Source organism: Dunckerocampus dactyliophorus, chromosome 15 (genome assembly GCF_027744805.1).
Source record: "Dunckerocampus dactyliophorus isolate RoL2022-P2 chromosome 15, RoL_Ddac_1.1, whole genome shotgun sequence".
Taxonomy (NCBI): domain Eukaryota; kingdom Metazoa; phylum Chordata; class Actinopteri; order Syngnathiformes; family Syngnathidae; genus Dunckerocampus; species Dunckerocampus dactyliophorus.
In genome coordinates, this window is record NC_072833.1 from 5,297,125 (window position 1) to 5,324,939 (window position 27,815).

The following is a 27,815-nucleotide window of genomic DNA, read 5'->3' on the forward strand; positions in this document are numbered from 1 at the left end:
CACAGTCATTATGACTCTGTATCTGTCTGAAACAAAACAAAAAAATCATCCCATTGCAGCTTTACTCTGGTTTAGAGACACAATTCTTACATCTGAAAAAACCTTTCAACAACTTTCTGGCTGCCATTTTCAAGAAAAGGGGCGCACGGTGGCCGAGTGGTTAGCATGTTGGCCACACAGTCAGGAGATCGGGAAGATCTGAGCTTGAATCTCCGTTGGGCATCTCTGTGCGGAGTTTGCGTGTGTGGGTTTTCTCCGAGTCCTCCAGTTTCCTCCCACATTCCAGGGTAATTGGCAACTCTAAATTGTGTGAATGTGAGTGTGAATGATTGTCTATATGTGCCCTGCGATTGGCTGGTGACCAGTCCAGGGTGTACCCCACCTCTTGCCCAAAGTCAGCTGGGATAGGCTCCAGCATACCTGCGACCGTGGTGAGGATAAGCGGCATAGAAGACGGATGGATGGATGGATTTTCAAGAAAAATTGTTACTGAGCACGTGGCAAGTTACCATACACGGACAACATGAAAACTCAAAAGATCTAGTGGAAATTTAGTCAAGTTATTGTACCGGATTATTCACGATTTAGGATCGACATAAACATGAATGCTGGGGTAAGTTATAAACTACACCAGCCTCATGTCTAAGTCTGAAAGGTTGGAAATGTAGGATAAACCTTATTTAATGTACAGCAACGTGTTAAGCATTGTAATAAAACCAAGACTAACATGTCTTATCCGTACTTCACTTATAAAAGTAAAAACAAAATGTACAACAATACTGTCACATTCGACCAAAACACCATTTACACACACAATTGTGGCTAATGACTTGACCAGTGCTGCAACTGAAACGTAGCGAAGGACAAGTGGAGTTTATTTTTTGCACTGTGGATGAATAGCAGAGAACAGGAAAGAGATGGCAGGCAACTCACATAGTGAATCACACAAACGGGAGGGTTTCACGTGGAGAAGTGGTGTTTTTCAGGAACACAAAAGCAGAACCGTGTACTGTACAACCATTTGAGAATGTGAAAGGGAGCGCTTATGAATAATATTGTCTGGGGGATACAAAAGGGGCATTAAATGAAAAGGTGTAGTCAAACTGCAGTAGAATCAATGGAATCTGTGTATTTATACAGAGCATCCATACTACAATAGTATTACACGGTACTGTGAATGCATAAGAAAACAACTACCCTGTAGGTTAGCTCACCTCTCTTCTACACACACACACACACACACACACACACACTCACTCGGAATAAACTCCTCACTGCATCTTTCTCTGTCACTATAAGTCAAGCCTCTGGTGGCCTGCTCCCTGTGGGCTTGGTGTAACTGCCCATATTGACTTTGTCCTGTCTCAGGAGATGATGGCGTCTCCCGCAGGAATACTACCTTTTTATGCACACACGGTATCACACGCTAAAAAAAAGGACTCCCTTTCCTCTCTAACCCACTAAAGACAGATGTACTGTACGCGTGAAAGGAATTCTGGTAAGTTCAATGTCATCCATGATTCAAACACTGGCATGCAGCTTTACAGTACTGTAGATGTGTGCTTACTCATATATGCAGTTTACTTTCTCCCTGTGGACTGTTATTACTTTGCATTGGCTACCATATTTCATACGCAAGACAACACCAGACAACAGGCAAATGCACTATTATTAGACACAAGCGTATCTTAACGCCGGGAGCCCTTCCTGTTTCCCAGCACGCTTTGCTGTACTGTACTGTATGTGAAGTGATGACCTCCCACGATTGTGAGCTGTGTTGTTACTTTGCTCGCAAAACCAAGAGTTACCTCTTCTCCACTGACTCCTAAGTTCCACGATAAGCAACTTCACACAGGTATACTATAATTCAGCACCATCTGGTGGTTCAAATGTGACATGACACCTAATTAATGAAAAAATGGCCTAAAAAGTCTATATTATCGATTATCGACAGTATTTTATAGCACAATTATCGATCGGGAAAATTTGTTATTGTGGCATTAAAACAAAATATATCACACAAAACGTATATGTAATAAATAAATTGTATTGCATTGTAAGAAAAAAAGGGCAAATCTCATAAGTAAGCTTCAAAATGTGTTTTCTTATTCTGGTGTCATATTTTTTTGGGACGAAAGCCTGCTAAATTCATGTAAAAGAGGTTAAAAATAACCTAATTTAACCTAATTAGTCCAAGCTAAAAAAAAATAAAAAAATACCAAGCCTTCCTTCCTAAATATTTAACATTAATGAGAATAATTAGAGGCAGTCATGAGTGGGAGGGGTACAAGCTCATACACCAACATAGCAAATACCAACACACATATGCATGCTACATTCTCTTGCATGAATTATTTTCAATGTATTTATATAAGCACACTGCCAGTTCCTTGGAGACGGCACAGACTGTAAATCTCCTTTTTACTTCCACCTTCTTCTAATACTTCTAATAGAAAACACATTTCAAGAGCCTTTGCCCTTTGAAAAGAACCACATCCACGCTAAGTACTTGCACAAAATGTTGCTCCCCTTGACACCAAACCTCTGTTGGAAATTCTCAGCAAGGCAAAGGTGTGCTCGCCTACCTCGTCTTCCATCTATCAACAACATGGAGGTGTGAATGTGTGGTTAATGCATCGAGCGCATGCGAACATGCGCCCTGGTGGCTGTAATCGGTATAGACATGACATCAGCGCAGTGCGATGATCTTCAGGCCATGACACAATACACTATTAGTTCACTTTATAAAAGTAACAGCGTCCATCCCATCATGGCAGTGACACTTACACACAGTAAGCACCGCTGCTCACCTCTAAGAGTGCATTATAAACAGAAGGACACAAACTTAATCAGATGGAGTGAGATGGAGAATGAGAGCGAGAGAGAGGCCACTGTATTAGTGCACATGTGATTTATTCTCCCCTGTAGGTGAAGGAGACACCATTTGTATTCATTTGCCTTTATTTTTATCCCAGGTTCGCCGTCACGTGCCTGTCGCCGCCGTACTAATATTATTTTGGCCACAGCGGCCTCTTATAAAAATTGCCCTCGTGTGACTGCGCACACACAAAAGGAAGACAAGCCACTTTATTTTATATCATCCATCTGATTTTATTCTTCTGTTTTTTTTACAGGTGGATTAAAAAGGACAATATGGTGAGAGGAGGGGGGTTAATACACTGTCTGCCCTCCTATGGAAACGTCAACAACAACGCATATGCACACACACATTTTTTACAGACAGCCTGGCTTGTTGTTGTTTTTTTTTCTTTTAATGGTGGCAAGGTGATCCAGTGGCACTGCAAGCCAAGGACAAAGACAATCATGTCCACAAAGCTTCTTTGCAGATTAGAACAGAGAAGCACAACAGCATACATGTATACGCGTACATACTGTATGTAAATAGATAGATATACGCAGGCATAGACTGTGACACAACATAAACTAAAAAAGGGGTCGTAGACGACTGCAGTGTATCCCACAAAGCATCATGCTATTTTACCTCATATTTGTAAAGTCGCTAATATTGGCATACAAATGCAATATCGGTTCACATTGGTATTGGTTTTTATGCCTATAAGGTCGTCCCTCCCTACATCAGGGTTCAAATATCGCTCCCTTAGTCTATTGCGGTTTTTCAAAAAATAATTCAAGAAAAAATGATCGCTGTTTCTTGGTTGACTATGGCCCATTATTAGTCAAACAATGTTGATATACTAGTTATATGTAGCATTCTGGCCACTACGCATCAGTAATGACACAAAACATGAATGAGACTTGACATTACATTACATTATCGCTTATACACTGCATGTAGTCACCCATGGCATGTCTGACACACTAGAGCAGGGGTCGGGAACCTTTTTGGCTAAGAGAGCCATGAAAGCCACATATTTTAAAATGTATTTCCGTGAGAGCCATATCATATTTTTTAACACCGAATACAACCAAATGTGTGTATACAGTATTTAAGGAATACTAGCAATTTTAGAATATCAGTCTCTGAATGTATTCTTTGTAATGTTGTTATATTGAAGCTAACCAATAATAAATAACTTTTTACCATTAATGCAACTTCTGGTGCTGCATGGTTTTGTGACCTACTCCGTATCTTTCTTTCTTTTCTTTTTTCATCAAAAGGGTTGTCTCTTCACAATTAGCTAGCTGACTATTTGATTAAAGAAGGTTTGATTAAAGGAGGGACAACCCCAATAATAAGTTTTGGTGTCTGACACGGAAAACATGGGAAGGACAGCTGGCATTGCGCTAGAAAAAAAAAATGGATGGGTTAAAATGCATTACAATGCATATTTTGAATTTTGTAATGTTTCTGTTTCTGTAATGTTTTACTTTAAAATGTCAGGAAAACAAATTAAAATAAACACATTTTATGGTGTTAAGAAATGTCTGAGAGCCAGATGCAGTCATCAAAAGAGCCACATCTGGCTCCCGAGCCATAGGTTCCCTACCCCTGCACTAGAGAATGAAAAGAAGCTCTCCTCCTATTCTGTGCGGAAGTGGTACATTTTTGCTTCTTAATTTTGTCTTTCTTCCCCACTCCGTTTGAAACCCTTTCTTAAGTTCAGAATAAATACATTGTAGGTTGACTAGTTAGCTCGCTAGCATGCTGTGCAGCCGTGGCCGTCTCTTGTGACCCTGCAGGGATCCTACAGCCTGCGCATTACCAAGGTGTATTTCAAAGAATAATCAGAGTGTAAAGGGGTGTTATTTCTCTAATAATGTTTAAAAAAAACTTATTTTTAAAGTCATAAACATGTTTTATTATGTTATTTAGCTCTAACTATGGAAATATTCCATTTATTAATACTGAATCCTACTTTGCGGAACTTCACTTACCGCGGCCAGGTCTGGAACCAATCAACCGCCATAAACGAGGGACACCTGTAATGATATCGGCGTGCAAGTGATGACGTGCCCCTCAGAGCAACAAGCTTGTGAGCTCAGTATGTCCGCCATGTGGAATTATTTCCAAGTTTCGCCTTCAAATCATAAAAATGGAGCAAGGCCCTTAATAATTGATCTGAATTGTGAACTGTCATATGTGATGTATGCTGAAGTGAAATGAAATGTTCAAATATTCAAATCAATCATGTAAAAAAAAAACCATATATACAGTATACATATATATATATATACAGTATACATATATATATATATATATATATATATATATATACACTGCTCAAAAAAATTAAAGGAACACTTGGAAAACACATCAGATCTAAACTGGGGGAAAAATGATCTTGAATATCTTTCCTGATAATAAGTGGGTGATGTATTAGTAACAAAATGATGCCACATAATCTGATAGAAATGAAAATGATCACCCTATAGAGGGGGGAAATCAAAGACACCCCAAAAATGAAAGTGAAAAAATGATGCAGCAGACTGGTCCATTTGGCTAAAATGTCATTGTAGCAACTCAAAATGATTCTCAGTAGTTTGTGTGGCCCCCACGTGCTTGTACGCATGCCTGACAACGTCGGGGCATGCTCCTAATGAGACTACGGATGGTGTCTGGGGGATCTCCTGCCAGATCTGGACCAGGGCATCAATGAGCTCCTGGACAGTCTGAGGAGCAACCTGGCGGCGCCGGATGGACCTAAACATAATGTCCCACAGGTGTTCTATTGGGTTTAGGTCAGGTGAACGTGGGGGCCAGTCAATGGTATCAATTCCTTCATCCTCCAGGAACTACCTGCATACACTAGCCACATGAGGTCGGGCATTGTCGTGGACCAGGAGGAACCCAGGTCCCACTGCACCGGCGTAGGTTCTGACAATGGGTCCAAGGATTTCATCCCGGTACCTAATAGCAGTCAGGGTGCCGTTATCTAACCTGTAGAGGTCTGTGCGTCCTTCCAGGGATATGCCTCCCCAGACCATCACTGACCCACCACCAAACCGGTCATGCTGAATGATGTTGCAGGCAGCATAACTCCACGGCATCTCCAGACCCTTTCATGTCTGTCGCATGTGCTCAGGTTGAACTCGCTCTCATCAGGGAAGAGCACAGGGCACCAGTAGTGTAGTTGCCAATTCTGGTGGTCTATGGCAAATGCCAATCAAGCTCTACCGTGCTGGGCAGTGAGCACAGGGCCCACTACAGGACGTCGGGCCCTCAGGCCACCCTCATGGCCTGCTGGAGGTCATTTTGTAGGGCTCTGGCAGTGCTCATCCTGTTCCTCCTTGCACAAAGGAGCAGATACCGATCCTGCTGAGGGTTGAAGGACCTTCTACGGCCCTGTCCAGCTCTCCTGGAGTAACTACCTGTCTCCTGGAATCTCCTCCATGCGTCCAGGTACCGCAGTGATGCCCTGGTCCAGATGTGGGAGGAGATCCCCCAGGACACCATCCGTAGTCTCATTAGGAGCATGCCCCGACGTTGTCAGGCATGCGTACAAGCACGTGGGGGCCACACAAACTACTGAGAATCATTTTGAGTTGCTACAATGACATTTTAGCCAAATGGACCAGTCTGCTGCATCATTTTTTCACTTTCATTTTTGGGGTGTCTTTGATTTCCCCCCTCTATAGGGTGATCATTTTCATTTCTATCAAATGATGTGGCATCATTTTGTTACTAATACATCACCCACTTATTATCAGGAAAGATGTTCAAGATCATTTTTCCCCCAGTTTAGATCTGATGTGTTTTCGAAGTGTTCCTTTAATTTTTTTGAGCAGTGTATATACTGTATATAGTATTCATGCCTCACCTGACTGCACGTCACTAGTAAGCACCATAAAAGAACAACACTGATCTCCAGTTGTCATGCTAAGCTAAGAGCTAGCAGCTACTGACTCCAGATGCTGATAAAAATGGGTCCCAACAAATTATTCCTTTTGAACGTCTTCAGATCATACTGCCAACATGATCATGAGCATGTTTTTTAATGAACCCTCCCTGCCTTTTTCCTGCTATATGCATTCCTTTTGGAGCGCGCACCGCTACGCAACAATTACAGGTGGGTCGGCGAGCGTGCACAATAACCAGACGCATGCATTATTAAATGAACCCGCGTCGCCACAGAATTGCTAAGCCAACCAATAAAGGCAAATTACCAAAGACAAAACGTGGCGAGGCGAGCCTGAAAGAGGAGTCTGCTTGAAATTACACTGCATTAATGAACAACATCATTTCTGAAAATGGAGGGGAAGCGCAAGGTTGCGCCTATCTATGCAAGACAGAGCAAGAGTGTGTGTGTGTGTGTGTGTGTGTGTTTAAAACAAGGAGGGAAGAGATGGAACACAACATTGACTACCTAATTATGCATTTTATCATTTCAGTCACAATAGAGTGCCTCCTTTCTTGCCCGGTGTAGCCGTGCAGCTGTTGCTCTGCTTCTTTAATGAGAAAGATAAAGAATAATCACAAGCGTGCTATATTTACGTTCAACCACATTAGGTCCCCCTGCAGCTCGGGCGAGGGAGGGGGCAAACTATCACACTCCTATCCCAAGCTTGTTTTTGACTGTCAAAAGCGCACACGCTCAATTGATACGAGGCAATGGACTGTTACTTTTGCAAGACTAACAGACCGAACATGCCCCAATTGGTTGCCGCGACCCCTTTAAAGAAAACTGTTTTTTGCAGGTTAGCAGACAACAGAGGATGCTAATTCTAAGATAATAGTGATCAATGAAGCGGAAATACCTGTATGACATATGATGAAAACATAATTTAAAAAAATACATTTTGGTCTTTGAAGAAAGAAGGTCATATTATACAGTATTTCGGGGGGGGTTACATTTGAAACCAACTGTATATTTCTGCCATTTAGCTTCACGCTTCCTTCTATGCCCTTGTTCTTTCTACGCTTATTCAGTGATCATTGAACAAATGCTTGTCATCAGTATGCACACCTGTCATCGACTATTGAGCGGCCGTGACTGATTTGGCGTCTGGCATACGAATACATTCGTACAATCAATCACCTTTAAAAGCAGCAAGGCCTTCGCTATTCACCCATTTAGTCATGACAAACCATCATACACAGAAAGGTTAGTTAAAAAGCACCACGCTCCGGATCATTTGAAGACCAGTTGAAACCTTGCAGGAATTTATGTTTAGAAAGAAATGGGAGTGATGCAAAAGCATTAAAGTGAAATAGACTGTTCATCAGCTGATCAAGACCATAGCTCAATAAAACTGGGGAACACGTAGGATGCTCCAAAAGAGTGATGTTATTCCTCTGCAAGAAGGCATTGTGAACTGCAGCGTTGTCCTGTTGAAAAAGCTACCACCGTTTGACGCCCCTGCACAACCTGCAGCAACATTGTTCCATCAAAGGAAAAAGCACCCCAGATCATGATGGCATCCCCTCCCCTGTGCCGTGTGGAAAACATCTCAGGTCGGATCTCCTTGTCATGTCAGTCAAGCTGGAAACCATCGGGATTGTTAAGGTTACATATTTTCTCATTGTCGTGCAAATTCCTGGCAATTTTGTGGCGTTGAAGGAGACGAGGGCTTTGAAAACGCTTTTTGTTCTTAATACTCTTCTCTCGCAGATGCCGTCTGATGGATATTGGACTGCAGTCGGCACCAGTAACAACCTTCATTTGAGCCTCTTTGGGTCTCTTGTCTTGACAGACAGCTAATTGGATGGGGGGGCCATTTTTTGAGTCAACCACCTGACTTTTTTTGTTCAAGACCCTCAGGATCTTTGAAGAAGTTTCAAATGACTGTCTTACTGCGTCCAACCTCAGCAGCAACACTGCGAGAGGCCTTGCTTATGCAGCTCAACAATCCGACCGCGTTCAAAAATAGAAAGCTTCTTTGCCTTTGCCATCAAGAGACTGAGACAGTGTGAATACCTGACAGAAAATGAAAATCTTGTTTTTGCATTTTGAAGCTCTACTTAGAACCTCCTTAAGACCCAACAGTGTCAATTTTTGCAATTTTTCAACTGGTCTGAAAAATTTCAATCTGGAGTGTTTGAATTTGGTTGACTTGCACATTTTCACATACAACAAGCACCAAATGTGACAATACAGTTGCATTAATAAGAAAGGCAAAAATTAAAACACCAAATCCTGACTCTCTGCCCCTGCTTGGAGGTGCCTGCAGAAGCGCTAATTATTATTAATGAATTGTTTATAGCCTGTAGCTGTGCGAACAGACAGACGTGGCCGCTCGGATATGTGCTCACAGCAGGGGAACTGTTCCAATCTTCCAATTAGACCAGTGAGGTGGAGGGCATGGACCATCAAACAGGGAAGTGTCAGTGAGAAGACTTCTGGGAAGCAGGTATAGCTCTTCAGTCTCATCACCTTCCTCGGCTTCTGACATCTTAGCCTCCTTATTTTAAATCACAATTAAATTACATTACAATGAAGCTGTCACCTAGCTTAAACGCCAAAAAAATATAACGACGACGTCACAACTCATAGTAATCACCAGATATTGTAGAAGTATGCCCTCTAGAGGCTGGGAGCAGCATTGGCTGAGATCGGAGCAATCTGATTGGTGTCTTTGCAAGTGCTTTGATGTGATGTTATGCCAAAGCAATGCTTTTCTGCTCATGAAATACTCTACAATAAGTCCAATATTTTGCAGTAAATAGTTAAGAATGCTGATATTAGACAGTTTTACATGAGCTGCATGTTAAAAAATGGCAAAGCTACATAAAAAGCAATATACTGTACGTCCCATTAAAACCATTTAAAATAACATTTTTGAGCCTGGCATTTATCTTAACTAATTATTTATCCTTTATGTTAATCTTTCAATTTAGACTACTGGCCTTCAATTTAAATGTATTTTTGTATTTGTCCACCAGATGACACTACTTTCTCCCATTCAAAGCATGCAGCAAAATGTGTGTTACAGTATTATTATATGTTGTTACTGTTGTTTTCTATACATGTAAACATACTGGCCTCCCTGAAACATAATCCATATTTGATATGTACATTTCATTTTTTAAATGACTCATTCAAAGTGAAAAAAATATTAAAATGTATTGAAAGCAGTTTTTGGGAAGCTGACATTTTGGGCAAAAATGAATAAAGATATTGAAAGGACTTCCTAAAGGATTTAAACGTGCATTTAAATATTAAAAACAAAAAAGGCAGCGTAGTTTTGCTAACTAGTGGTGAAGAGAGCAAATGACAGTTTTACAGAAGTCGATTAGACTTTTTTAAAGTGCTACAAAAAAGGCAAAATGCTTAAATTGTGCTTTAATTGTAAAACACGTGGCAGCAGACAAACAAATGATTATACATCCAACGTTTACGAGCGGGATGGCGTTATTTGACGCTTGATGTTCACGGATATTCTGAGAAAGAGCTAGTGTTCGGTGGAACTATGATATTCATTGGGCATTTTCCAGAAAAAGTACGAGTCTTAAGTGAATGACAGCTGAAGGAGGTGATTCAGGCACACTTAAAAGCTTCATTATACGACGCTGATGAGCCTCAGCTAGTGATTTGTATGTTGGCCTTGCAGGAGAAAAAGGAATTCCAAGAGGTGACTATAATACTTCAACACAAGAGCCCGATGGCTCATTTAAAACTCAGACGACATCACACATAGTCAATCTAGCGAGCAAACATGGCTCTTCATGGACACTCGCGAGCAGAGTTAAACTTGAGCTGAATGGCTTTGCATTTAATCAACACGCCACTTAGCTTGAACGACCACTGAAATGCACACACTGTTGCTTAGGTAACACACAGCAGTGGCAGGCGGAACAGTCTGAGCAACTTCGTGGACGTGGATTCATTAGAATGAAACACAGGCAGCAACGCGCTCCACATCAATAATGTCTCAGAACCTGGGAACACCTGGGTCCACTTCATCACCCCGTGCCTGCTGGATTTATGGAGGCGTGGAGTGCAAGAAGGGAAGGATATGAGGATAATGCAACTTCATTAAGAGGTTGATGTGTGTGAGCTACAGTACATCATGTGCCATTAAATATTTACATTCAATGCAATGCAGTAATCATTGGATGGATTGAATGGATGAATTTATCACATAAGAGAATTGTAGTTATGTTTTAAGGCTCAAGTTGTGCATGCATTGTGCGGAGCGTTCTATCACCTGACTGATTCAGAGAAAACAGCACAGTTTTGGCGCGCCAGAGATGAGAATGGCAGTTTCTATCTCGATAATTTGGTAATTGCCGGCGGTTGCGTCACAACCTGGGGTCGCATGAGTGCTGCCGGTCCTGGGGAGCTACGGTTCATTGAGAGGAAACATGAATTCCAGCATGTGCTGCGAAATTCTGAAGCAGAGCATGACCCCATCCCTTGGGAAACAGTTTTCCAAGATGATAACGAGCCCAAACACACCTCCAAGATGACAGTTTGGCAATTGCCCAGGTTCGGAAGCTGAAGGTCACGGTGATGAAGTGACTTGTGGGCAAAACAACGAATAATGATAACATCCATGAATCCATTTTCTATACCGCTTGTCCTCACTAGGATGGCTACACCCTGGACTGGTCACCAGCCAATCGCAGATAATGATAACATATTAATATTTGTCCATTGAACAGTATTAGAAATGTATTTCCTGTATGATTCCAATTGATATAAAAACAGATAAAAGAGACAGCTCATTACTGCAAGTATGGGACTTACTTATTCCACCTATAAAGTCATCTGAAAAAGTCTCCATTTACATGTAATGTGAAGTGCATATTAACCAAGCTACAGCGACATTGTTATTGGTACTGTATTACTGTGGATAGTGGATACTACTGGCTCTCAATTTTGCTACGAAGACTCAACAAGATGCTCATTTGCTTCATTTTTTTACCGGAGGACAGGAGCACAAGTCTTGGCATCCTAATGGATTGTAAGTGTCGTCGCTGTTCCTATGCTGCTGTTGTTGACGGAAGTCGTGTTAGCTCCTATGGGCTATGTCAAATCAATGCGCCTAAGAAAGAAGTTTTGGTAATGTTTGAAATCATTAAAATACGGCAAGATACTGTAAGTACTACATGTCATCATCAAAGTACTTGTTAATGCATGGCCAGAGCATGTACTGTATATAAAACGATAAAACGCTGTTAGAGGGCTTTTTTTAGAGGGCTTCATAGTCTAAATAGGTACCGCCCATGACGTGCAATGTTAACTGGCTCATACTAATTTGTTTTCTCTCATTAGGACGCACAGAAAAGGAAAAGAAATATGTGTTCATGTTTCACATGAGGATTGTGGATGATGGGCAAAATAAAAAAAAAGTGTGTTTTTTCTTTACTGTAAGTGTGATACAGTGTGATACAGATACAGTAATTAAAAAATATACAAATGTCATACTCGTGTCATCCTGAAGGGGTGGGGGTGTGGAAGTTGGAGGTGCCGTCCTTCCATGGGAGGAATAGCCAGCTTTTTTTTTTGACAGCAGCAGCATCTTGAAAACTCTTGAATCTTGAAACGCATTAAAGATATTTTTGTGCTCTGCTTAATGAATGAATGAATTTGCCTGCCAAGACGGAGGATTATATAAATCCAAGCTCAACAGAAGGTGGTTAGACTTTTACAACAAAGTATCAGAAGGATAGGGTGCATGCACTTCAAATACAAATAAAAGGTAAGAACACAAAAGTGACCAGTCACCAGCCATAAACCTCACTGCGTGTCACTGGTCTCCGTTATGCCATCTTTGGTTAATATTGAACAACTGTGTCAAATGCCTTATTGGGGAATTCATTAGGGAGAAATCTACAAAGACATACATGATGTGAGGTTAATGGATAAGAAAAAGTTACTGTAACGCTGCAGCGGCGGCTGCACAATAAAAGGCACGGTTGTGTTATTTTTATGCTAATGTGTGTCACATAGACTCGCAGCCCTATGGGGAAAACACAAGCACTCTTTGTGTTATATATTCATGCTTGTCAAAATCCAAAACGCAAACCGGCTCAGTGTTTCTGTGTAAACCCCACAAAGAAAGTATTTTGATAGCAGCCACTCAGGAGAGAGAGAGTCTGCATTCATATCTGCACAATGCGAAAAAATTAGAAATAGAGAATTAGACACTTGTTTGGTTTGTTCTCTCAGTCGCTGTCATTGCCTGTCTAAACACTGCTGCAAGTTGACTCAATATTGTTTTGGGACATACTGCCAAAAGCTAAACTACAGCCAGGGCGTTCATTTACTTAAACTGAAAAGAGGACGGGCGTTAATTGGAAGCAGCTGATAACTGGAGTTACAGTCATTCCTCGCCACATCGCATGGTTTAAAAACTATATATTAATTAATAAATCATGCTATTTGGGGTTGAATCCTGCAATTATTATTCAAAAGATATGCAAAGTTGAAGCAAATTTTACGTAATTTTTGTTTAAATAAAGCCTTTTTTAGGGCATAAAAATGTCTAAATGAAGTAAAATAAATATACAGTATAAGACACTCAGAAAACGCATTAAAAGATGCTGTGAATGATGTGTAGTATTCTACACTGGTCACTAGGTGTCAGTAAAGTTACTGTAATGTTCGGTGAGACGCACAAACACCAGACTTTATCACAGGAACAACAAGCTTTTATTGCAGGTGTGAATTATCTCACAGCAGGCACAATAATCCTCAATAAGTACAGTTGCGGCCGTAACCCACATCAAGCTAAAACTCAACTCTGAACCCCTGATGTCACTTCCTGTCCCCCCGCCACTCAGCTCCCCTAGGGAACACATTTATCGCAACAAACACAAGTGTTATTTATATATTAAATGACGTATTTACTCTTATTATGGCTACTGTATTTGGTGATAGGAGTGTGAAGGTGACTAAAGTAGTGTTATTTCATAAAAAAATGAAATTTCCAACTTTACTAATATGGTTTGAAGTGCATGACAAAGTGTACAGGAAAACGTACCTCTGTTTGACTGCATTTATTAATAAGTATACCACACAACACACCAGCAACAGAACCAATGTTGTAACAGCCATTCAATAATAGTACACCAGCATTAATCCTGTTGTTAAGTTCATTTGAAACAACAGTACCACAAGTGTAAGGTGCATGACTTTCATACCAACAGCTGCGTAGCAACATTTTAAAGTGCATGCAGAGGTAGATAAGGCTACTTTTTATTTATTATTTTTGTAGCTCACGTACCAAGTGACTATAGAAGACTTGCAGTGAACTGACTCGAGGCATTAACTGGCGCATTTACAGCTTACAGAACATGCGTTGCTATACAGCCAATGTTATAGTTGCTAACTCGCAGTGTCTTTATTAGGTTTTTGCTTGACACGTGTAAAAAGACTGCAGATTTTCACAACACATCTAAGTCTTACTAATGTTTTTACGTTACAAAGCAATTGATTTGCACCCTATCATAATGTCCTCTCTGCATTTGTGTGTTTTATTACTTGCTTCTACACCACAAAGCTCATTCATCACAACTTAAATGCAAGGCAAACACACAGACTCACAAACAACCAGCTGCTGATCTAATAAGACAGAGAGATTGCTTCATTTTACAACATATGGGTGGAAAATTGGGGGAAAAAACACTATTCGGAAGCTGCGCTAGATGATTAATTATACGAAGAGATGAGGATTTAAAGCAAATCATGCACGCTAACACCAAAAAGCAATGGAGCATGAATTTCAAACAGCAAAATGCAATCACAGTGCAAATGAGAGATTATCTCATTCCTCCAGGTTGGATATAATAGCAACAAGGAACGATAAAAGGGAGATTTCCAAGAAAAAGATATTTAAGAGACACGGATGTGTGACTTGGATGTGATTGGCTGGAAAAAAAAAGGCGGCGTGTGATTTGTGTCACGCTCCTCCAAACAAGAACACCCGAGGAGAAGCGGTCCACCTCAGGGCTGCAGTACCCATCTGCCTGCCCTCTGCACCTCCTTTGACAAGACCACAACCCATGGCCATCAGTTTACACGTAAATGTAGCACAGAATGTGAGAGAGGGACACAAAACAGAGAGGTAGCGGCATTACACATTCACCACTACACCATCTTTTCTAGTTCTAGTCCCTCCGGATGGTTCTGTGGTAGGCGGCTAGCTTGCTAACTGGCTGCTGGAGTTGACATGACATGTTTCCCCAACAGACCCAAGCCCGTCCTTGCATTCCTTCCTCCCTCCCAGGATCAGATCAACCCAGTGGCTTGATGCAGTGTGATTGGAGCTCTGGTAACGTCTAATAGCCCAGAGAGCCAGTCTGACGCATACTGTTGGTTCTATCGCCTGCTGATTCACGGAAAACCTCACGCTTAGGCTTGCCAGAGATGAGGATCACACTTCATAGCTTGGCATACAGCACAATGCATATACTGTGTAGTATCTCACAAAAGTGCATACACTTACATTTCAAGAGTACACCTTCTCAAGGGACAAAACTATCGAATGAATCTACTTTAGAGTAGTCAGTGTACAGAATTGTATTCCATGATGTATTTATTATTCACTGAAAAAGACCTGACACAGCCAATATAGCTAAAAGGTACGGTTTTCATATGCCACGGTTTTCGAACAATTCCGTTTTTGACTAAAGTTATTGCCAAAAATGTGTCCCGGCTATCGTACAGTGTGCCGAGTGCTCATGCATGCGTAATGATTATTTTCGAGTTGTGACACTATAGACAGATCATAGCCAAGGGATGCTTTAATCATCTTTATTATGTGTGAGTGTGGTTTATTTGTTCACTGAACACACACAGAACGATGAACAACTCCGTAGTGTTTGTTTTTTTTTAAGTACTGCCAGAACTTTGATAAAGAAGGTGAGAAACACTGCTGAATTAAAAAAAGAACTCATAGCAAAGTAGGAAGGTCTGTTGCATTAGTATTGTAATGTAAAGGTTCCTAGTTAACACAGTTTGCAGGGGGAGCGGTTTAAGGGAGACACATAACAGATAGTGAGCCAGGCCAGGGTACATCTCGAACCATTCACTCTTTGAAGCAAGGGGCCATCTATCCATCCATCTTCTATGCCGCTTATCCTCATTCGGGTTGCGGGTATGCTGGAGCCTATCCCAGCTGACTTCAGGAGAGAGGCGGGTACACCCTGGACTGGTCGCCAGCCAATCGCAGGGTCATTCACTCTCACATTCATACCTATGGACAATTTTAGAGTCGCTGAAGCAAAGCAATAATAATAATAGGGTGAAACAAAAAAAGACATCATTTCATAGTTTGTATTTTGCTGCATTCAGCTGGGATAGGCTCCAGCTCACCCGCGACCCTGATGAAGACAAGCGGGTATTTATAGAAAATGGGTGGCTGCATATTTTAACCAGAATACAAGCAGCGGTGGTGCAAAAAGAATGAGAGTGTTTCCGTGCAGCAAAATTGTAAAGAGGATTTTAGTGTAGGTGTCTGACAAACAGTAAAGCTATTTTAAACTCATTCAAAAAACACAACATCTCATGTCTCTCGAGTAGATCAAATCTACAAAGTAGAAGCGTGACAGAAATAAATATTTAGTGTAGTCTGGTAGCAGCGACGTATTCACGGGAAAGAGAGAATGAGCGGATGAGGTTGAGCGGCACGACAATGTAAAGCGTAAACCAAACACGCGTCTCTTGATTGAACAACTCACATTTAGCATTTGAATTAAAAAAAAAAAATCTGCATTTATCTTAAAAGACAGTTTTCGCCGCAAGCTTGGTGACGAATGAGGTGGTTGTGGAGGCCGCGTGTCGTACTTTCCATACTGCAAAGTCCTTATCCAGCGTCGTCTGGTCCACGCTATGAAAGCCAAAGAAAAACATGTATAATGCTCACTCGACTCACCGAGAAGGAACGCTGATAGAAGTTTATAGAGGCTATATTTGAATAATCATAATAATAATAATGAAACAATACACGGCGAAAGGTATTGATAATCCATAGTTGGGTTTAGTATCGCGATAGTTCAATTTTTAGATATTTTGTCACAACCCTAATCTGCAGTGATGCCGGCTCCCAGCGTGCATTGTGATGCTTGCTTTGTGAAAAGTTGCTGAAGTTACGTGCTTAGAGTTTAGAGTAGTTGACTTACCTGTCACATGTGATTATTATTATTTTTGTATGTGTCAGCATCGCGATTGAAGCTAGTGTTCTGTCTAGTGACCTCCCTCTTCATTGCTCTATGTGACAACCGTACTGTTACTTCAGTGGAGCCTTATACTTGCTTTGGATGAGTAACGTTGGCTAAGCTCAGACCAAGTTGCGGGCCACAAAATATGATCCGGCGGGCCGCGGGTTTGAGACTCCTGCTTTTGTGACGGGCTAGAGTGAAACGGCGCCCGTGTGGCTCTTCCCCCCCAATCCATTCATCCACTAATCGTCCTGTTCACCAGCAGGAGCCCTCAGTGAAGGTACAGGTTTTCTCTACATGTAAAACTATAATTATTCTCTATGAAGTGTGTTTTGTGTTCGTATTTTGGAGTGTTTGGAGCAGATTACCTGGATTTGCATTATATCCTATTTGGAAATTGATTCAGGTGCTCTTTAGACCTTTTGGAATAAATAGCTAAATAGTCGGAAACACATGTAAGAGTAACGCCACGGTCTGGGGTCGCATGAGTGCTGCCAGCACTGGGGAGCTGCGGTTGACACAATTATCTTGCTACTCGCTTGCGTCGTCGTATTCTCCCCTTAGAAGATATAATAAAACGGTTGCTAGAAGCTCCCCACTGAGCGATCACCACCACCTCTATAGCCACTTACCCACACACACTGCCTACCTCACAACCACCTCACCATTAAGGACACTCTGCTTGTTTACACAGAACCAGCTTAATGGATGACACTGCTATTTTTGCTCAAACGTGACTACCGGAACAGTCCGCTCCTGCGCTGAGGCGTAATGGATGCGCTGCTCTGACAAGAACCCGCCGCAGCCCCCACTTAAAAGTCATCAAGCTAGCATGGAGGTGAAAAAACAAAGCTCGAGAGAACGATATTGAAGATATGTGCAAGGTAGGAAACTGTTGTTTTCAAAGACCTGGAAGCGGCAGTAGCTCCGGATTATCCCGTGATGACCGCCGCCATTGCACACGGAAGCATGAAGGACACGGATCGCGTCGGCCGAGGCGGCAAAGGCATATTGGAGCGGAGTGCCAGACCTCAAGGACTCCACTAGATTAGAACTGATTGAATTCCCATTTGTGGCATTTAGGGTCATCCATGTCAGCACTCTTTCTCGTCGCCTCTCTCACTTTCAAAGTCTGCAAAGTGAGTCAGAACAAATAAGATTGCACTTGCAAAGATAAGCATATTTGCATGGCAATAATATCAAGCACTCGGGTTTTGAATTATGAACAGCAATAAAGTTTTTATTTCGACAGGAGGCAATATAATATCGCAGCAAATTGTAAATTATAACCATCCTCAGAAAATAGGCACACAAAGTTGTGTTTTATGTGCGCTATATATGCAGACTTTGTTGTTTTTTGATGTTTTTCCTATCTAGGACAGGTGTCTTGATCAATACAAGGAGGGAACAAAGTAATTTCCCCACTGAAAAAAGGGTGAAACATTGATTCATCTGTGTAAGAATAGCCGAAAGGACAAGAGATGAAATTCCACCCACTGCTTTTCTTGCTGAGGGAAGCATTGCAAATAAAAGCTGAGTCATACTTCTGTCTGTCTGACAGTGTTTTGTTTGTTTAACATCCATTTCATATTAAAAGTTAAAATGTGCGCCGAACCAAGCTCTCCGCAAGCAGAAATACCGTTTCCGAGACACTTGGAAAGACAACTGCCAGGTGTTACAGTGTATCGTCACATATTCACAGATTTGTTTTAATCAAAACTATACGTTTACTTTTTTTTCCGCATAAATTACATCTCATTCACCCTATGTTGGAAAAAATGTACAAATGTTACCTGTACAGGATACATCAAGCGGCGTTAGGAAGCCTACAGTGTTTACATGTTTATGTCTTTGTGCTTCACTGATTAAGTTGTTCGTCGAATGTTGAGATTTCACACTTTATTCAGCCGTCCTTGAACGCACCATAGTTTGTTGTGAGACGCAAGAGTGAGACTTTAATACAACTTCTACACCGTGACTCCGATTCCATCTGTTCATCGATCATTGTACCTTATTATTTATTAGTGGTGAGTAGCTGTACGTTCTGTACGTTCCAATGCTTTTCGTAAGTGTGAGGAGTATGATATGGAGAGACGAGGGAGGCTTGTGGAGCTGAATCAAATCTGATAATTAGTCATTTTTATTGCAAATGTTGATCCGAAACATCAGCATCTCACTAGCAGGAGGTTTTGGAGGCGGGGCGAAAGGGAGCCATCGCTCAAAAATAGGCATTTTTATGGGAGTCTCAGTTGCAGTAATCCCCCGCCACTTCACGCTTCCAATTTCGCAGTTTCACTCGATCCCGGTTTTTCGAAAACATATTAATTAATAAATTTGTGCTGTGTCGTGGTTGAGGATGGCCTATTAATAGTTCAAACATATGCATATTTAAGACAATTTCATGTATTTTAAGCCTAAATTAAGCATGTTCAAACATATAAATGGTTAGATGAACCAAAATATAAATATAAGGCATTCAGAAGACGCATTCAAACACGTTGTGATGATATGTAGTATTTTACACGGGTCACTAGGTGCCAGTAATGCTACTGTGATGTTCAGTGAGACACACAAGCACCAGACTTGATTACAATTACTTGATTATTACTTTTATTGCAGGTTTCAATTATTTCACAATAGGTACTAATAGGAAATAATAGGTAACACTAATAGGTAATAATCCCTAACACGGGCTACTGTTGCTGCCGTAAAACCACACCAAGCTAAAACTCAACTCTGAACCCCCTGTCCACCCCCCCACCCAGCTCCCCTAGCACCGGAACACATTTACAACAACACACATGAGCACGAGTATTATTTCTGTCTTAAATGGCTTATCTTCTCTTATTACGTCTACTATATTGGGTATTATGTGTGTGAAGGTGACTGTAGGGGTGTTATATCATATCTAGAGGGCTCTAATAATGTTAAAAACCATATTTAGAAGGTAAACAGGTTTTCTATGCTCTAACTACAAAAATATTCCATTTCTGAATAAGGAATCCTATTTCGCGGGCTGGAACTGATTAATCGTGATAAACGAGGGATTATGGTACTTGAGGATTTTCTTCATTTGCTGGCGGCCAACTGTAGTTCATAAAAATAGTGAAATGATGCTCGAAAGGCAGGCTCCTCATCATTAGAACAAAGACCTTCCTATTGACTGGCAAAGCCTTAAATACAGTAGTCTCCGTTGATGCAGGCTGCTGCCTTTGATGAGGATTTTGTAGAATTACACACAAAAAATAATTAGTTGTAGTAGTAGTAGTTTACTTCTGAGGGTCAGTGGCTTTTGGGCAATTATTTGTTCAAGGAAATTTGGAATTTTGCTCATCATCCACAATCCTTATGTGAGACATTCTCTTTCTCTTTCTCTTTTCTGCGCGTTCTAAAGATCTACAGACAGCTAAAAAGAGGCGGTAAATGAATGCACGAAATGGGATATAGCTATTTCGCCTACAAAGGCCGCTATTAAAACACCTCCAAAACCCTCCAACAAGGTTTCATGGTTTTATAAACATGCTGTGACCATGTAGTAACAGGCAGAATTATGCTAACATGGAATACTTACAGTACTTTGCCGTATCCTGGTCCTTTTAAGCATTACCGGAATTTCCTTCTTGGGTGCATAAATTTCACACAGCAACATGGAAACAAACTCTACACCTCGCGTTAACTTTTCCAAACTCAAAAAGAAAAACACAGCAGCTCCAATATGCAGCGTTACGGTAGCGGCATTGTGAGCGAGGCGCTGTGAGCGAGTGTGTGGAGAAGCTAGTTGCTAGCCGGCTAATAGCTAGCCAGTGTGGTGTTACTACATAAAAGTAGTTCTTTGGCGTTAGCGCCTACTATAACAATGTTTCTGTAGCTTAATATGCAGGTCACATTATGTAAATGTGACGTTGTTGGTGGAATTTTTTTCAGAAGTCTTTATAGGCGTCCTGTTACGTGCATTCTTAGCTGCCTCTTTTTCCCTGTTTTTATATCTTTAGACTGCACAGAAAAGAGAAAGATGTGTGTTTCTGTCACACATAAGGATTGTGGATGATGGGCAAAATTCAGAAAAACTGCAGCTTTCCTTTAAGTCCCACCCGAGTGCGTGCAAACATATTTTGGTTGATCAGCTAGACGAAGATCCTCTATATGACAGCATGATTTGATCCATTTTGACACCTTTGTGTGCAGTGGTTCAGGAGTAGAAAACAAATGCATCACCTGTAATCTGAAGCATTGTGAAATGATGCCCAAACGTGCTGTGTATGCCATGATCTAAAACACTGCTACTGCACAAATCCTGTCAGTATGCTGTGGAATACAAGCCCATCTGGTCATGGGGGGCTTTGGAAACCCGCCTGCAGCCACGTTCTTCTTAAATAGCGATTCAACTGTGAATTGGTGCAAGCTTTAGTTACATCCAGTCATTCAGCTTGATCCACCTTAAGTCTGCCTTAAAAACAAGCCAAACCTCACTAGCCTGAGGATTAATAACATGACTCAACGCATGGATATAGCCGCGTGCGCTTAATTGTATTTATGTGCATCAAAGCTCAAAGACGCCCCAGGACAAACATGCTCACGTCTGAGTCGTTTTCAAGCGAAGCACAGTACGTCTTACCATCCACGCAGGCGGGTCTTGCTCTTGTAGTTCCGGCGATCTGGCCCTTCTTGCAGGCGCAGCGGGCCGTCTGCCTGGCGATGGTCCGCCGCGGTTGGCTGCTGTCCCTGTCCAGCGTCACAATTTCACATGTCCCCGCCGCCAGCTGGCCTGCGGATGACAATACACGGCAGGAAAGTGAGGTCAGAGACGCACGGGGCAAGATAAAACAATCTGCTCTGTGCGTGTTCCGTGACACGGTCTGTCATGTCACTGACTATTCATAAGGTTGCTCAATTAGCAGGCCGGAAGCCATGTTGGAGGCGTGTGTGTTTGTGATAGATGGAAAGATACCAAGATGTTGAGATGTGACGGTAAGCCACATCCTATCAGCACACCCTTTGAAGGTACTGTAGCCATGAATAGTGATAAACTTTGTAATTGCAGTCAATCCCCCCCCACCCTCGTCACACATACACACACACACACACACACACTCCATGTATTCAATCAGGTGACCTTTGGCTGTGTAGCTGGGGCCCTTGCTGCTCACAAATTAACCTTTGTCTGTATATGGAAGCCCTAAGGTGCCATGCTGGAGAGGCTTATCAGGATCTAATTGTGATTGGCAAGAGGACGGAAGTTGTGATTAAATCTGGACTTGAGTCGCCAACACTCGGGTGGTTGGCTTAATGAACTGAGCTGCGAGGGGTCACACCTGGGGTAATGAGAATCTATCAGGATTCATCCGCATGCCGCCGCTGCTGCTCCCGGCGCCGACCATGGCCATGTAGAGACACGCTGTGTGTGCATTGAGTGGAAAGTTTCTTCAATTAGGTTTCCATGCGCTACTTTTAATGGTGGCTTTCAAGTCATATAAATGCTTGGCTTCGATGCCTCTATTGTCTTCTTGGTTAAAACACTTGTTTACACCTGTTTGTATACATGGAACACATTTATCTCCATGCCCCTTGGACTGGCTGACTGACGTCGACATAGGGACTACTAACACTTACACTAACCATTGCTTGGGACTTTGGTCAGATTTTTGAAAATATGGCAGTTGTTTCCCTCCATTTGGGCATATTTTTATATGCAACATGAGTATTGTGTATGGTTCTGACCTGTAATTGAGGGGTTGGGCTATTTGGCTGCTAGTTAGAGCCGAACCAAGAGAGAAGAAGAGTTGCCGAGCCGCGTAGGCCACATTGGAGTATAGCGCGCGTTTCACTGTAAGGTATACAGTGCTGTTTTTTAGATGCCAATAAAAGCTGATTTGTGCACAGTCATCCTTCCTCATCGTAATTCCGCTTTACAATGACAATAAAGCTTTCATACTCTGGTTCGCAAATCTTTCTCGCGGTGGCTAGCAATCAAAAAAATAAATAAATGAATCCAGATTATACTGCCATGCTGTTATTTTGAAGTTCATGTTGCACTGAATAGGAAGTCACTGTGTGCATATTTTGAGCTGTGTCGCAGGGATGTCCAAAGTGCGGCCCGGGGACCATCTGCAGCCCGCTGCTGTTTTTTTATTGGCCCACGGCACACTCTAAAAATAGAATTTAAGAAGAAAACTAAAACAAACAGGAAAACAGTATTTTGTCAAAATATTAAGAAACACAAGTTGTAATCTAACAAGAAAATCTGTAATATTTCGAGAATAATATAATAAGTAATAATTTTTGTAGCATAAAGTTGAAATATTAAAGAAAAAAATCATTCCAGATAGAATTTATTATACATATGTTTCACAGTTGTAATATTATGAGAAACAAACAAAACAATGAATGACGTTCTAATTTTTGAAAAATTAGGTTGCGAAAAACGTTGAAATACAAGTTGAAATACACTAAGTCCCCTACTAACGAACATCCGATGTGCGAACACTCGGAGATACGAACACAAGCCGACTGGTCTATATTTTCATGTGTTTTGCCTTCTAAGTCCATAGTTATACTGCTACATGCTTGACCAGCAGAGGGCACTGTGACACTGCTAATGGGACCAACAGATACATGTAGACAGGAAGAGGAGAGAGGAAGAGTTTTATCATACAACCCGGACAGAGCGTGTGATGAAAGTTTATGAAGAGTTAATAGGTCTGCTTAATTCTACACCACCCACAGAACACTACCTCTTTTAGAAGAGTCTAACGACGACGACCATTTGTCCTTTTTTTCAATATCTCCTCCTCCTCCACCACTACCAACGACGTATGCTCGACCACTCCTCTTCAAAGGTAAATAACATTTATCATTACGTATTATTATATCACTTTTATTGTTGTTTTTTCATTAATTATCCTCGTTTAATATTACTACTCCATCCAAACTCATATTTACATACATACACATATACTGTATATGTATACACGTACATGTAGTACCTATATCACTGGTAATATTACCTTTTCCCCTACTTATGAATGATTCGACTTAAGAACCGTCGTCTGGAACCAATTGTGTTCGTTAGTTGGGGATTTAGTGTATTATGAAAATAAAGTCACAATTATGAGAAGAAAATTTATTACATAATATATATTATTGTATTATTATATATAACTTATATTATATAGTATTATGTTATATATTATATTAGATTTTATTCATGTTTATATTTTTATATCATTTATATTATATACATTTATTATAAGAGAAAAAAGTCCAAATATTTTGCGAATCAAACAAAACACAATGAAGTTGTCATTTTTTGAGAAAAACTGCAATGTGGGAATAAAGTCAAAATATTATCAAAATAAAGTCATAATACTCTGAAAAGAAAATGTATGAAGATTATTTAAGAAGAAAGTTGAAATATTTGGAAAATGTTAAAAACAAAAAACAGCAAAAATGGGGAAAAAAAGAGTGAAGTGGATATCAATAATAGGCTTTTTCACCCACAGTACAAAGCTGACATGCAGCTTTTTCTTGAAATAAGTTTACATATGTCAAAATGGATTCTTTTAATTTTTCAGTATGTTGGCCTCGGTGGAAAAAGTTTGGACACCCCTGAGTTAGAGGGTAGTTAGTAGCATTAAAGAGGAAGTTGACAATAACACAACGCAGTGGTTCGCCACAAATTTGTGATTCAGCATTCATGGACTTGCAAATTTGCGGATTTGTGGTAAATAAAATAAAAATCATTGTATCCTTATTGTGTTTCCAAAGTTGCTGTGGTCCATGTTATCAGTGCAGCAGAACTTGCATGCATATTTTACAAACAGCACATCAATAACTTCCACTGCAAATCATTTGACAGGATGCAATTACAGTTCACATCAGAGCCACTCAATAGAACCATGACACTCATGTCAGAGTTTGTGTCCCCCCCCCACAATATCCAGGATTAAATCATCAATTAAGAAAAGCCCAAACGTCAAAGATTCATTCTATATGTCAATACGCAGTCTTGAGGTGCATATTGTTTGATTTTTGACATGTCCCCAGTTTAAAAATATCTCATCTGTCTGTTTTTAACAAATGACATCACTCCAAACCAGGAAGTCGCCTCCCAACTCATTAAAGGACAACAACAGAAACAAAATTGCTACTACTGAACATTCAAGCATTAGTTCATTAGCAGGCAACATCAGCGCAAAACCAGAAAACCAGACGAATTACGGTCGTTCCAGCCAATGCACTGAAACGTGGTTGGAATATTCTTGGTTTGGTGCTCTTGTGACGCCATTGCGCCTCACAGCTTAATGTACATGAGCAGGAAGTGAGAATCTATTAATACAACTCCATAGAAGAGAAGAGTTGTGCAGAGATTCCGCATGCGAGATCTCTTTGTTGAATAATGCATGTCAACAAAATCAAATGTGTCATGTCTTGAGAGATCAAGAACCGATCTCCACCTTCATTGCCAGCGTCTTCCTCCATCCCATCCCTCTAGCTTAACTTCCTCCTCCTTGTTGCTGCTTCTCAGGCTGATGGCGGATAATGACTTGTCATATAAACTCCTGTGTGGGTGGGAATGTTTTCATGTACGCCTGCATTTACTTCCTGCTCCCCGAGTCCACCCACCATTTTTTTTTTACTCTTTCTACTCCCTGTCAGCTCCTTTGGAACCCCCCAACAGCAAAGGCAGCTCAACAGACAGAGTTTGGATGTCTTTTGTAATTGCTGGGATCGCTACGACGCGTGAAGTCAACAAGCAAATCTGAAGTCGCGGCTCCTCTGTTGTGGAGTCGTAGGAGCTCATTAAAACGCCCACGTTTCATCAACGAGGGGCCTCACGTTTACTGTCACGGCTGAGGCTGTCAGGAACGGCAAATGAATATTGTCCTTATGTTGCGTTGTATAGTCTTCATATACAGTGGATCCCAGCATATTCGCCATTCACTATTCGCACTACGTTGATCGTAAATCAGAGGAGACGTCGACCTCAAGCTATCAGGAGGGTTTAGCGCACGCTAGCGCCTGGACACAGCAGCATAGACCAGGCTTATTAGAGTGCCAAAAATACCGTATTTTCTGGAGTTTAAGTCATAATTTTTTCAAAGTCTGGCTGGTCCCGTGACTTTGTTAAATTGAGGTGGTGGTGCGTTTCTTGGCGACACCAAGTGGCCGCAATAATTCTCTGAGTTGACCTTGTGAGGCAGTTAGGCACACAAATCGAATGATACAGAGCATACCGGACACTTTTTGCGATGGAATACTTTCTATTACGCTGTGTCTGTAAGTAATGTGCAACTATAGTTATATGATTCCTGTGTGGATTGAGAAATGTCATATTTTAGACAGCAGTGTTGTTTCGTTTGGACACTAATTATCTGTAGCTGTTGTGTCAGCCACTGACTAACTAAATGCACATGTATGATTTTCAGTCTACAGTCGTCGCTCGCTACATTGCGGTTCGAACATCGCGCCCTCACTCTATCGAGGTTTTTAACAAATGATTTTGACAAATCAGGAGAGCGAGCTCTGTCCTGGACAGTCCTCTGGACTCCGTGGAGGAAGTGGGGGAGAGAAGGATGTTGGCTAAGCTGACATCCATCATGGACAACACCTCTCACCCGCTATATGACACTGTGGGTTCCCTTAGCAGCTCCTTCAGCAGTAGACTGTTACACCCACGGTGTAAGAAGGAGAGGTTCCGCAGGTCCTTCATACCGACCGCTATCAGGCTCTACAACACCTGCACCACCTGAACCATGTTGTAGTGCTTTACTTTACTGTTCTCTTTACTTGTCTTGCTTGCTTGCTGCTGTAACAAGTAAATTTCCCCGCTGTGGGATCAATAAAGTACATACAATACAATGAATTCATTCATAAGTTATCGCTGTTTCGTTGAATATGGTCTATTATTAGTAAAAAAAAAATATCCATATTTAAACATAGAGGCAGAAGAGTAATATTCTACACTGGTCTCTAGGTGTCAGTAACGTTATCGATGAGACAATAGCCACCAGGAAGTACGCTGTCTATGTTAACATGTGAGTCTCCATCCATTCTTTCACTTATTCGAGAACGGGTCACGGGGGCAGCAGCTTAAACAGGGAAGCCCAGACTTCCCTCTCACGGTTACTTTGAGGCGTTCCCAGGCCAGTTGAGAGACATAGTCTCCATAGTCTCTCCTACCCGTCGGACATGCCCTGAACACCCCCCTAGGGAGGCGTCCGGGAGGCATCCTAACCAGATGCTCGAGCCACCTCAATGCGGAGGAGCAGCGGTTGTACTCCGAGTGTCTCCTGGATGACAACCTTTCTCACCTCATCTCAGCCCAGCCACTCTACGGAGAAAACTCATTTCGTCCCTCCAAGTCCGAGTCAGTGGTTCTTTCTTAGAAAAAGGTGGAGTGCCATCTCCGGGTCGGGAATGAGATTCTGCCCCAAGTGGAGGAGCTTTACTACCTCGGGGTCTTGTTCACGAGTGAGTGAAGGTGGATAATAAAAGGGAATCATTTCATTATTTTGTTATTTCGTTTTTGTTGTCTTACATTGGTGTATCTAATTGTTCACAAATATGTGTGCTGATACATTTTTGCCTAAAATGTCCTGTGTTTTAATCCGATTACAGTGAAAAATGTCCACGTAAAAAGTATGAGTGATACCGCCCCTGTATTTCAAAATGTGTGGTATCACCCGTCTCTACTTGCGGATGTTGTATGCAGTATGTACTGTATATGTTAATAACTCATAAGAAAGAAGACATATTTTGTGGTGTGTGATCACGTGACGTGCGATGCGCT

At 41.4% G+C, this 27,815-nt stretch overlaps 1 protein-coding gene across 4 annotated transcripts in view; it reads right to left on the minus strand.

Moving 5' to 3' along the window:
• LOC129194655 (chemokine-like protein TAFA-5) overlaps positions 1-27,815 on the minus strand; it is a 154,985-nt gene that overhangs the window by 42,151 nt on the left and 85,019 nt on the right. For all 4 annotated transcript variants that reach the window (XM_054799887.1, XM_054799886.1, XM_054799885.1 and 1 more), the window contains exon 2: positions 21,642-21,791. In XM_054799887.1, the coding sequence (XP_054655862.1) occupies positions 21,642-21,791 (150 nt within the window). The remainder of the gene's footprint in view (positions 1-21,641; positions 21,792-27,815) is intronic.